At 41.1% G+C, this 12,510-nt stretch overlaps 1 protein-coding gene across 3 annotated transcripts; it reads right to left on the reverse strand.

Moving 5' to 3' along the window:
- Positions 1–107: 107 nt before the first annotated feature.
- On the reverse strand, positions 108–7,603 carry LOC131026216 (uncharacterized). 3 transcript variants are annotated; one of them, XM_057955998.1, is made up of 13 exons: positions 7,314–7,603; positions 7,112–7,230; positions 6,045–6,185; positions 5,723–5,853; positions 5,012–5,236; positions 4,492–4,664; positions 3,502–3,602; positions 3,108–3,173; positions 1,852–1,907; positions 1,693–1,750; positions 780–900; positions 583–702; positions 108–506 (listed from the first exon to the last, which is right to left on the reverse strand). In XM_057955998.1, the coding sequence occupies exons 1-13, from the start codon at positions 7,321–7,323 to the stop codon at positions 412–414; spliced, it is 1,416 nt and encodes a 471-aa protein (XP_057811981.1). In that variant the 5' UTR covers positions 7,324–7,603; the 3' UTR covers positions 108–411. The 3 variants fall into 3 exon arrangements, with proteins under 3 accessions (XP_057811981.1, XP_057811983.1, XP_057811982.1); XM_057956000.1 differs by having other exon boundaries at positions 108–505; positions 594–702; positions 7,314–7,592; XM_057955999.1 differs by having other exon boundaries at positions 108–503; positions 7,314–7,592.
- Between the last annotated feature and the right edge of the window lie 4,907 nt (positions 7,604–12,510).

Consider the following 12,510-nt stretch of genomic DNA (forward strand, 5'->3'; position numbering starts at 1 on the left):
GGTATTAGAGTTGGAGCGTCATTTATGAGATAACATCAAACGATAATGGTGGATGCCACAAACCCAAAACCGGATACGACAAGATTGATGTTCTATGGTCAACGTCGTTTAATAAATGAATGAATTGACATTTCATCAAAGAGTCAACTAATGTTTTTGTTCCTTTCACATCTCAAGGAGAAGAAAAATTACAAAATATATTTCTAGGGAGTAGTAATTTACATGCATCAACAGAGTTGAGCTTGTTACTGGACTCAAGATTGTTAACCCAACACAGACTTCTAACTCTCTAAAATCAACATGTATAATTATCTCACAACATCCTAATACTATACACCCATGCTAGTCAAAGCCAGGCCTAAGGTCTTGTCTTGAAAACTGAGCTACTATTGGCATTTGTATGGTGTATAATCAGAGCCAGTCCATATAAAAGATTCCCTCATATGATCCAAGCCATGCACCCAAACTATGATCCTGCCAGTAATTTCTGTAATCCTGCCCATCTGCTGTTAATTCCACAACAGAATCAATGTAAATGAGTTCTAATTTCAAGCACTATGCAACGGACAAAAAGAATCATACCCCTGAAAGCGGCTCTTCGTGGCCAGCAGACTGCTGATGGAATCGAATTCATAAATTTCTCTTTCAAGAGCATTTCACCAGTCTTGATATCCCAGAGACGGATGTAGCAGTCCTCCCCACCTGAAAAACTGGAGATAGTCAGAACCAGTTTCAATCAGCAGCATAAAGAAACTGCCATTCATCAAAATCATTATCACCTGACATGACCACTTTCTCTGATGGGTCAACTCCTAGTTCTATACGCGTATGAGAATTTACACTGCCTTCATAAGATTGAACTGGACCTTTCTGGATCAGACGATGATCGTAGAGCTTGATCTGGAGAGGTAGGGTAGGGTAGACTTAGTTTCCAGTGACAAAGAACAGATGATACTGTACATATACCACACCAATGTACGCACCCAAACCAAAACCAAAACCAAGCAACAGAAATGTTCACATAAGATACAAACAAGACAAATGATTGCACAGACCACACTGACCTCTCACTATTTTCACACCTCTGTAAGCAATGCCCTTCCCATATCCTACATGTATACAACACCTCTCTCCACATACAACCTCATGATAACTAGACCCTTCATTCTATTCCAACAGATTGTTGCTATGTTTTTCTCCTTTACAGCTAATCCAGAAACTATATTCTAAAACAATCAATAAACAGTGCAAACAATTCTGGGTAACTAATGAAATCGGTGCTCTATTGAATAGAAAGAGCACAGTAACCACCAGGTTTGAAGAAGATTGATCTGTCATCCCCATAATTTATGCCTTTACCCACGTTACCTACATTTTACTTCCTCTTGAGGTTTTAACTTTCTCATGCATGAAGCACCTCAATACACAAGATTGATCTGAATCATTCTTCCTTTTTCCTTTCCCATTTTTAGCCTTGAAATAGTCTTGTTTTATAAATAGAATTGAAAGAATAGTAACAAGACACTTGTTGGGAATTCAAAGTTATGGGATTGGGGAGATGGGTCCGTAAAGACAACCTTGGGAGGTAGATGCATATATGCCATGGTCGTATCAGTCATATATATCCCAATATTGCACAAAGGAAAATAACGTAAAAAATGTAGCTAACCATAAAATTGTTGGAGAACTAACCGAGCCATCCATGGAACTAGCCAAGAAGTATTGATCCCAAAGATCAAGTGATGACAAGCTAAAATTCAAGGCCAAAAGCTCAGTTAGCATTTGTGAGACAAAAAATAAATTCAATAGCAGATAAATGGAGCAAAACTAGTAAGTAGAAAGCCTACTAACCAACAAACAGATGATGGCATTGACATAGTCAAAGATCTGTCTGCCCTCCTTTTAATCTGCATATGCAGCTTTAGATGTTTACCAAGATGAATGATGATTAATGACATAGAAAATCCTTGAAACAAGTGGTTTTAATTCCATAGTTAGGCATAATTATTCTTTTGACATAAGATTCTATCACCACAAAATATATCTAACTGAAATCTAAATGACTGGAATCTTAGCTATTAATTATTTATTTCACATGCAGAAGAGTACAAGATATCTTGCAGTTTTTCAGCAATCCAAGTCAACATAAAATGAGACAAGCTAGTAGTTCAATAGTAGACCAGACTTTATACAAAAACCAGTACAAAAATTGAAGCCTGGGAAAATATTGTAATTGGATCATTCTTCAAAACACAAAACCAGATAAGATCAGAAAACAGATCAGGCTTTATAGCAAACAATGTCACCTACCAACTACCAACTTCCTACATATTGCTGCTAATTAATCCTCGCAACATTTAGATTTGGTGTGGAAGATTTGCAGTTGAATCTATTCTCATTGATATCTTGGAAAATTTTGTTACAGATGATCAAATACTCGTATAACTAAAAAAACAAAACGAGAGAAATCACATAATGCGAAACTTGGATATTTAAATAGATCTGTTCATTTCCCTTACTCAAGTAGACGGATTATCTCCTAAAACTCAAGCTCTCTATTATCTATATGTTTCCACATAGTGCGAAACTTGGATATTTAAATAGAAGCAGCTGAGCCTAGAGATCAGTAAGGCTATCTTTTTTCTAAATATTGAAATGACTACTTGATCTTCACAGATTTCTTTAACCACCAAAACCAATAAAAGGTAACCTGCAGCGGTGCAGCCATATCTAATAATTGAAACTGCCGTACATAGATATAGATATACTGAAAAAATAAAATGCAAAGAATCTTTAACCCCCCCCCCCCCACCCACTTGTAACCATTTAGTGGAAAAGTCAGGTCCATCGGCAGTATCTCTTCATCACATATATAGAACTTATTCTCAGAGTAAATTGATATAAGCCAACAGTATTTAAAAATTGAAGATAATATTGTGAATGCCCTAATAGATGTTTTGAGCATTTATAATCTATAATCTAAATAGATGCAGTAAATATAGCATTCATTGTAGAATTAAGATCTGCAAGCAAGCAGTTCACACATGGGCTCAGTTGTTCATGCTCAATTTTCACATCGAAAAGCATGCTTAAGGACGAACCCTCACCTGTTTTTGGCGAGTGTCAACAGTCATAATTGCTCCATTTCTCAATCCGCATATAACGACTTTTCCCTGTAGAAGAAATCATATTAATCAAGATTTGGAAAAGTAACTACAAGGTTACCCTATGGTACATTTTCAGCCTATGATGAAAGCCAAATTGCTGCAGAAAGACCCCTAACATTACAATGCATTGGAGCGAATTCAAAAGTAATATCGCTCACTGATCAAGCAGCTTGATATACTTTTTTTGATATAAATGTGTGTAGAGAGAGAGAATACGGTACATGCTGCTTAGGCATGCTAGATGGTGAAGTCAGCAGAGAGCTTTAGATGTGAGAACTACTACAACAATAGCTACAAATATACATCCATCGTTACTAGTTTTTATTTAACTTACAGATTGTACAAGCTGCACGGACAATACATCACTCTTACAACGAAGCACCCATGATGATATTCCAGTTTCCAAATTTAGCAACATAGCTCCTCTGTTGGTTCCTACAACAAGAAACCACTTGACATTAACTATAAAGTGCACTGCAACACATCTTGGCATACTCAAGGAATCTATGAACCATTTAATAAAGTTTAGGATGGTCCGCACCACAATACAGAACATATACAACATCTAATAAAATGTTCAACCAGAAATGTCAGGTGGCTTATTTCAGTCAGCATAAATATCAGTAAAATGCGAAACCATGCCCTAATACCCATCATATCACAAACTTGAAATGTTCTGTCTTTTATAAGTTCAGACAAAAAAAAACATTGCAAAGATACAAAGGACAATTTTCATCAGCAATTGCAGCACAGGAAAGTAAGACAACAAAGAATGGGATAATAACCAAGGGAGGATATCGTTATCATGAAATAATATCAATGTTTCAAAAAACTAAATCGGGAACCGAGGGAATGAATTCGAACTGAGGCGTAGGAACCGATTCAAGACATAGGTTTATAATAAAATAACTATTCCCATAAGTGAAAAGTTATATCTAAATACCAACTAAACAGTCATAAAGTTATATAATAGGTTCATAACAAAATAACAGAACGAAGAAGACTGGGCGAGAAGAAGCGGGAGAGGAAGTTAACATATCGCTGCTGTAGTTTTTACGTTACAACCTTATAACTTACCTGTATTGACAATTAAATAGACTCCAAAATTTAGGGCTTTAATACAAATTGGGCCTAAATTAAAGAAGCCCATGAGTAATTAAGTTACAATTTACAAAGCCCATTCAAATTGGGCTGAAAAGTTCAGATTTTAATTGAGGCTTAAGGCTCGATCGAACTGATTCTTCGCTCCGCCTCGGTTCATATGTTCCAAGTGATTTTAATAACAGTGAATAATATGAAGAACCATAAAACCAAAGGTGCTTACCAATTGCAGCACGCCTTCCTTCAGGATCACAGTCAGCAGCCCAAAGTGTCTGTTCAAACGAAGCAAGCTCATGAAATTCTTGTATTGGAACACTGGCGCCAAAATGTAGTGGCTTACTTAGGTCTAGTAGGTAGACAGATCCAGAAGCACTCTCTGACCCCAGTGTTGTGATACTATTCTATTGTTAAGTAAACAATAATGAGTGAAAATATTGTCGACTAAGCATAATATCAGCATATTTAAACTAAATAAAACTGCAGCAATCAGATGGCCCAAAAACATTATCCACTCAATGATGCATAAAACCAAGCATGGTTTGATTCTTTACAGGTTATACATCTTAAAATGCATCAGTTAAAGCCCATATAGGGAAAAGTTCAATCACATTCTACTAAGATTATCTCAGTTACAACTTACAACAATATATTTTTCTAGTCAAAATGCCTGAGAAGCGAAACCTGCATTTTTTGGGGAGGAAATGACATATAAAATTATAATAAGAAGAGTTATTGAAGGATACAGAAAATGTTTTGACATAATGTCAGCCGGTAGACAACTTTTCCTCAACAACTTAATAGAAGAAACATCAGATGTCAAATATGTCATAGAACCATATGAGCTCCCCAGTTGTTTGACTAGCTCTTTGCGCCTTGGTAGTATATCTGAATTGGGGGGCCATACAAGATCAGCCTTGTGGGTTTCCATAGGATCTACTTCCTGTTCAGCCTGTCCAACTGGAAAAAGGCTACGGCAAACCAGAGTCCAGAATTGGTAAGAATACATGACATCAACAAAGATTAGACAGAAAAATATCGAAGGTCAAGAAGATGAACCACCACAGACTAAAGAAAAGAATAGTAATGATAAAGCTCCCAGATTCTTTTTCTACCCTTATAAAACATAGAAGTTGAGTTGATTTTGGTTTTCCAGATAATCTAGAGCATATCTACTTAATAGCTAGTGCAGCACAATCCTTCTTGGCATATAATAAATGTACACAAATATTTAACCATGTAACTTGAAATGCATGTATGCATGTGGTCACAATCTAGCTTCCCAACTAAATGAAGAAGTCAATGACATATACACAGAGAAGACTAGTTTACCTATCAAGAAAAAAAGGCTACTCAATGCACCATCAGTTAATGGAAACAATATAAAATTTCCAATGATGAGAGTGATTTACTTTGCATTATCAACATTTAAAGTTAGGGTTGGAAATAGAACTCACCACAGTAAGCCATTCGCGCCAACACTCACCAATATATCTCTCTCCATGAGACCATGTTGAGAAGAAACATCAGCAACCACATGTCCCAATGCAATATTTGCAATCTTCTTAGTTCCTTTGTATTTCCATATCTGCAATTTTTCATACAAATGAGCACAAAAAGGAGAAGTCCTGAACAGCATGTCTTTAGGGTAATCATTGGTTCGACGTGTAGAGCACAAAAAGGCACATAGGTTCTGTAGCATTGATTGTGTAGAGTTCGAAAAAAAAATAGAATACAAATTTCAAGATTCACAGAACAATATGAGAAAGTAACTCATACCATTGGTTGTGATGCATGGTATTTTTGGTAGAAGGATTGGAAGTTAAGCTTCTCTTTGCGGCAAAAAATTACATTACCCCACAACTCCCTGGACTGGATCAGCTTTTGTCTCAATTTTATGCTTTGGCATGAGCTGTCTGCCTGAAAATTTAATGATGAAAACAATTATGATTGGAGTAATGTACACAGCTACAACCAGTAACTCAAGCAGTGGTATGGGCTAACTGAAACCTTTCCCTTAAGTATTCAAAACTGGAAGTTAATTGCATTATGTTTTATTTTTCCATGACTTATTTTTTGTTGGGTGGAAGGGGTGGAGAAGCAAAGATCCCTTCATTGACTCACTATTATATAAACCATGGATACAACCACTATCATTTCCCTATAGTAAGGGTTCACTTTGTCGATTCCTCACTCGCAAGAAATAACATGCAAATATTACCAATCCTCAGATGAAAGCCTTCATTAATCCAGATGAAGTAACTTTTTTTAACTCAACAGGTCAGCAAGTATTAAAATATTTCTTCTTAAATGACCTATTCAATCAGTTTCCATAAAGCTCAGATGCAGTCAATAATCTTAGAAAGCTCAGATGTGGGGTTAAGGTAGTCCACATTATAGTGAAAAGGTGAGAGGCAGATATGGTGACAACGTGGGAAAAATATGGCACCTAGATAGTACAAGTAGAAAGAGTTTGGTGGTTATTCCCGACATATTATTGTCATTATCTATATCATTGCCACTTTTAAGAAAACGTATAAAGAAACAAAGAAGCAGGGTTGAGGTAGTGGCGATCTTTCTTCAAGCCAGTTGGTTATTAGACTTGAATGCTTTAAGACAAGATAGAAGTAGCACAATGAGGGATAGGGTAATTGATAGCTAAAAGGGATATCAATATCACAGACGAGCTGAGGAAGCGCATCAATTAAAAATAACAGCGATCATATGATTGTTGGTCGGTGAAGTTGAATGTTCAAATAAAGAGACAATTCGAATGTGGCCTGTGGAAGCAGGCCCTTCACCACTCAGCTCTAATAATCGCAATATAGAAAACTAGGCAGACATACCTGGGGTTGGTGGGAGGGTGGTGGCCTTGAAGGAGGAGGTTTTGTGGAAGAACCCGGAATAGGCCCTTTGTAAGGAAAATACCGATTCTTCTCCGCGTCAAAGTAAAATCCCGGAAGGTCTGCAACCGAATACAAATGGTTATAGTAAGATAGAAGCAATTAATTCGGAAGAAAGAGGGGGAGGGAGAGAGAGAGAGAGAACCTTTCGGCATAACTGAATTGAAGCAGTATCTAGCAGGGAGCGAGAGGTCGTGAGCAAATCAGGTGCTGTAAGGGCAAGATTGCGGCCTCTGCCTTTACATGTCACCAACCTAAATCTCTCTGCTGCGGATTTCGGCTTCTTCGGCCCAGTGTGCCCTTTCAATTTGATGCAGCGCCGCCTCCATCCCCGAATTTATTTAATTAACTACCGTTTTGTTTTTCCTCGCTTTTATTCTTGAGGGAGAGCACCAAATCTTTTTGACACACTTCACATGGTTATTCTTCAAATTCTACTGCGGAGTTTCATCCTGATTTATTAATTAAAATAATAAATTATCAATAATTCAATAAATATGTTGGGGATTGTTAATGTATGAAACAAAGTAATGTCCCAAATTATCACAAATAAATTATGTAACCTTTACTAGTAATATTAGCATAAATATTAGAAGCATTCAAGCTAACATAGAAGGAAAAAACGAACACATTTAGAACTCCCACAAATTATCACAAAATAAATTATGTAACCTTTACGAGTAATATTAACAGAAATATTAGAAGCATTCGAGCTAACATAGAATGAAAAAACGAACACATTTAGAGCACCTACAGTGGGTGACTCGATGGGGGTGACTCGAGTCACCCACAACATCGGGTCACCCACTGCAGCCATGCACAACTCGAGGGTGTCACGATAGATCAGGCTTGGCCTGATCTCCTTTAATTAAGGCGCGTGTTGTACACGCTCTTATTAAAAAAATAATAATAAATTAACGGCTTCATAGCCGTTTCACCCCAATTTTTTTGTTTTCTCCACAACGGCTTCATAGTCGTTTTTTATCCTTTTTTTTCCCTTTCTATAAATACCTCTCACTCTGATGAGGATGATATTCGGGACTCAAGGAACAGAGGTCCCTTTGTTGAGCCGAGATCCCAAATATTCCCAAGCCCTCACACCTAGAGGATAGTACCAGAGCTGACCTCACCAGAGGTGAGCCCATTTGAGGGTCATATTCTGGGTATAGAGGGAAAACTCTTTACAGTTGTGGACACCCCAATGCCAAGGACTCAAAGTGGTATCTGGAAGTTGGAAATGAGCATGCAGACCAGAGCTCACTTGGAACTTTAAACTAAGCTGGAACCATGGTTAGATCTACGACATATCAGAGTGGGATTTTTATTAGATAAAACCATCATGTATAGGGATGGCAATTGGGTACGACGGGTACGGATAGTGACTATCCATACCCATATCCACGAACTAAATGGATAGTGGTTTTTAAGCACGAAACTATCCATGGATATCAAATGGTATCCAAACCCGCCACCCGTCGGGTATTCGCGGACCCGCTACCCATCGGGCATCCGCCACCCGCTATCCGTCGAATACCCGCCACCCACTATCCGTCGGATACCCGCCACCCACTATCCATTGGATACCCGCGAAATAAAATTTAATTATAAATTTATAACAAATTTAACGGGTAATTGGCGGGTATTTTTGCGAATATTTTTCGCGGGTAAACGAGTTTCGCGGGTATGTGGTGAAACATAAAAGGATGGGTATCTATTTAATCGGTGGGTTATTAAGGAATCGTGGACTATACCTAGTTTTGATCGGAGAAGACAAAGAGAATAATCGGAATTCTAGAGCACGAGAGTAAAATGGCTGCTTGATGGTAAAAGATCACGTAAAATACAAAGGAGCACGTACGCCGCTATTTATAGATTACATATAGAGGGTAAAATAGTAAAATCAGCACTGGAGCATGCGTCTTGCGTGGTCAGGGGTATAACAGTAAAATCGCCTTCACGCGGGAGATTTCCCCGCGTTTCTGGTGATCCCTCTGGTGAATACCATTCCTCTGGCGAAAGTAGCTTCTCTGGCGAAGGTGGTTCCTCTGATAAAGGTGATTCATCTGGCGAGTGTAATTCCTCTGGCGAATGTGATTCCTCTGGCGAGTGTGACTCCTCTAGCGAAAGCTATCTCGCTGTTTCCCGTGATTCCCTTGGTAAAGTCATTCATATGATGTATTTATTCCGCTGGTGAGGCATATTTCTCTGATTTATATCATTTCTCTGCTCTGCACATATTACTCCTCATCAACCACTCCCCCCTCTGGTCTGACTAGTTTACTCTGGAACAAAGTAACCTAGTCAGAGTGTTCATCCGCGTGGCTAACGTCATCCGCATTAAATGCCCGACCCTTTTACAGTGTCCTTTTTCGTTTTTCGAGGTTACTTTTTAACCTTTGCGTCCTTTCGTCTCTCCGTAGGAATTCCCAACCGTTGATTATTTTCCGGATGCTACGTGTCGTTCATTCCGCATGTTGGTAGTTGCCCGCGTACACTTTACTTATTCGATTCGAATTTTTATCTCTTCATCTTCTTCATTCTATTTCCGCACTTGCTCGTTTTTTCTCTCAATTCCGGTGATCTCCTTCGTACTGTTTCGGCGATTTTCTTGCGACCCTACCGTTCCAGTCCCTTCCGTCGACTCTAAAGAACTTCCGACTTTAGGTAAATCGCGTGCTCCCTTTCCTGGCGCTTGTAATTAGTTGTAGCGTAGTTGTATAGTTGTTGGTGCTCTGATTGAGCGTGTTAAAAGCCCTAGATTTAAAAATTCCGGCAATGGCTTCCACTTCCATTCCCCAACCCTCGCGGTCTCTTTCTCCCTCTCCCCAAGGTTCTTCGTCTTCCTCCCCTCAGCCTCAAGATCCTATAAACCTTCCTTCCCCTTCCGCCTCGCCCGATTCTCAGGCTACCCCAAATCCCTCTAGGCCTCGAAAAAGGACTAAGAAAGCACCCCAGCCTCCTAAGCCTATTCCCGAATCCCGCCTTGGTGTCGCGGCGATGGAGAAGATGAGGGACAAATGTCTTCGTCCCGCAGACCTAAAATTCGAACCTTTCTCCAAAGCCTCACCGCCCCCAGAAAAACTACGTGATCATAAAACGGTGGCCATTTGGAAGGCCCAGATAGATGCTGGCCTAAGGCTTCCTCCCCCTGCTCTTTTGGTTAAAGTTTGCAACCATTACCGCATCCCCTTTTATCAAGTCACTCCCTCTGCCATCCGGAGGTTATACTCCTTCCACATTCTATGCCGAGCTCACGGTGTCAGAGACACCGCCAAACTATTTTTTCAAACCCAGTCTCTCCGTATGCAGGGCAGCCCCCTGTATAGCTTTGCTGGTCTTAAGAAATATCCCACCACCTTCCTTTCTTCCATGAATTCTTTTGACAAAGATTTTTTATTTCAATACTGTTACGTGCGCACCCTTATTGGTTCATGGCGCGATCACGGCGCTTTGGAGCTGGAATGGCACAACCCTCGGACCACCTATAAACCAGCCTCTCCAGATGCCCCCTCTGCATTTGACTTGGGGGTCATAGCCCGTCTCAACGCCATGAACCACGCCGAACCCTTAGACTATAGATACCTTGCCGAAAACAATTCGGCTTTGGCAGCCAATGGTCTATTTCCCCTGTATCCAGAGGCATCGATAGGTAAAAATATGTGTTAGAAAATATATTGACTTTTGTTACCCTAATTCTGATAGTGTGGAACTTTTTTATCTGCAGGCATGGCTTGGCGGGCAAAGTGCGGGCTCGATCTGGCTGCCACTGCTTCTCCTTCTCGCAGCGGGGGGCGTGGCTCGGGAGGCTCCAACTCCCATACAGGCCCTGCAGAACAACCAACCGGGGCTGAGGTGGACACCTCTCACCCGGTGTTAGAGATCCCTGAGATGGTCGCCCCTCCTCAGGGCTTTCGCCCTGGTAAGGGGAAAGATATGAGCGTCTTGCTCACATTCAGCCCGGAAGCTCAGGAGGTTGATGACGGTGGCCTTATCCATAGGCGCAGACATTCCGGCGCCGGTGAGGGATCCGGTGCTGGTGGAGAGGATGTCCTTGTTGTGGACATTACTGATGAAGTCCCCTCTCCAAACTCAGCCCAAGATATCGCCACTCCCGGGTTCACGAAAAAGAGGAAGAGGAGCCTGATCTCCTTGGGCAAGAAAGAAAAGCAAGAGAGCCTGAAGAAGGCCAGCAAGACTGTGGATCCAGCAAGGAAATCTGCTAGTGACGCGGGAGCTCTCTCCTCTGCTACAAAAAAGGGGAAAGGCAAAGTTTCAGCCCCTCCCACCAAGGAGTCGAAGGTGGCTGTTCCTGGTCCGATCGCACGTCTGTCGGGCCAGGACTTTGTCGAGGCCCTATCTTCCCGCGTTCACCCCAAGGACAAGGAGGTGACAGTGAAATTGAAACGGGAGGTTCTGACCAGCCAGCTTGGCCAGTTGGCTCTTCAGGTACCCTACATTTTGTATTTTTATTTAAAGATTTAAAGATTAAGTTACTAACCTCTTGATTTTTCTGGCGAAAGCCATTTTTTTAACGAAAGCTATTCTTCTGGCCGAAGTTATTTCTTTGTTCTGTCATTACCCACTTTATTTCTTTGCAGATGGAATCCCGAATCTGGGCGGCCGTCCAGTGCATTAATGATTATGATGCACTAGAGAAGGAGAGAGAAAAGGAGCAGGAGGAGGTGGCCAAGCGTGATGACGACGTTGCTGGCGTAGTGGAGCATCTTAGCAAAGTTGAGGCGGAGGCTGCGGCTTTTCGAGCTCGCGTCGCCGAGCTAGAGGTGGAGAAGGTGTCCCTGGTCTCTGAACTGGCCAGGGCTAAAAAAAAAGGTTATGATAACCTTACCCAATTCCGGGAGACATACCAGCAAGAGCATAAGGACACTTGCCGTCAATGGAAAAAGGCATGTGAAGATGCTCAGGTGCGGGGTTATGCGTTGGGGGCCAGGGACCAACGTTTGGAGTTTTTTGTCTCTCCTCAGGGCCAGCAGTTTCTGGATTTCATGTTGGAGGGCACTCTGGCAGCTTTCCAGAAGCACCCCGATTATCTGGAGGGGTTTGGATCCATCTTCGCCCATATTATACGAGAGATATCCACGAAAGCGGTGGAGATGGTGGGAGCGTCAGAGGAGCAGGTCGCGGCTCTGGATATGAAGGCTCTGATGGATCACATCAAGGACGAAGACCTCAACAGGATATTGGGGATTGATGCTAAGGCCCCGCCGAAGCCCGAGTGGTGGTACCCAATCTTGGATAAAGCCATCCCCCAATTCGCCTTTGGGGTTTATCCTGGTCCGGCGCTCCCCTCCCCGAAGTACCAGCCCTCCTTCTGTGCTTCTTTG

The sequence above is a fragment of the Salvia miltiorrhiza genome, chromosome 5 (assembly GCF_028751815.1).
Source record: "Salvia miltiorrhiza cultivar Shanhuang (shh) chromosome 5, IMPLAD_Smil_shh, whole genome shotgun sequence".
Lineage (NCBI taxonomy): Eukaryota > Viridiplantae > Streptophyta > Magnoliopsida > Lamiales > Lamiaceae > Salvia > Salvia miltiorrhiza.

Excerpts from the sequence above, each read along its gene's own strand:
- LOC131026216 (XM_057955998.1), bottom strand. Across the intron at positions 5,854-6,044 it reads ACCATGCATCACAACCAATG|ATATGGAAATACAAAGGAAC; the intron begins GTATGAGTTACT and ends GAAAAATTGCAG. Across the intron at positions 5,237-5,722 it reads GGCGCGAATGGCTTACTGTG|CCTTTTTCCAGTTGGACAGG; the intron begins GTGAGTTCTATT and ends GGTTTGCCGTAG.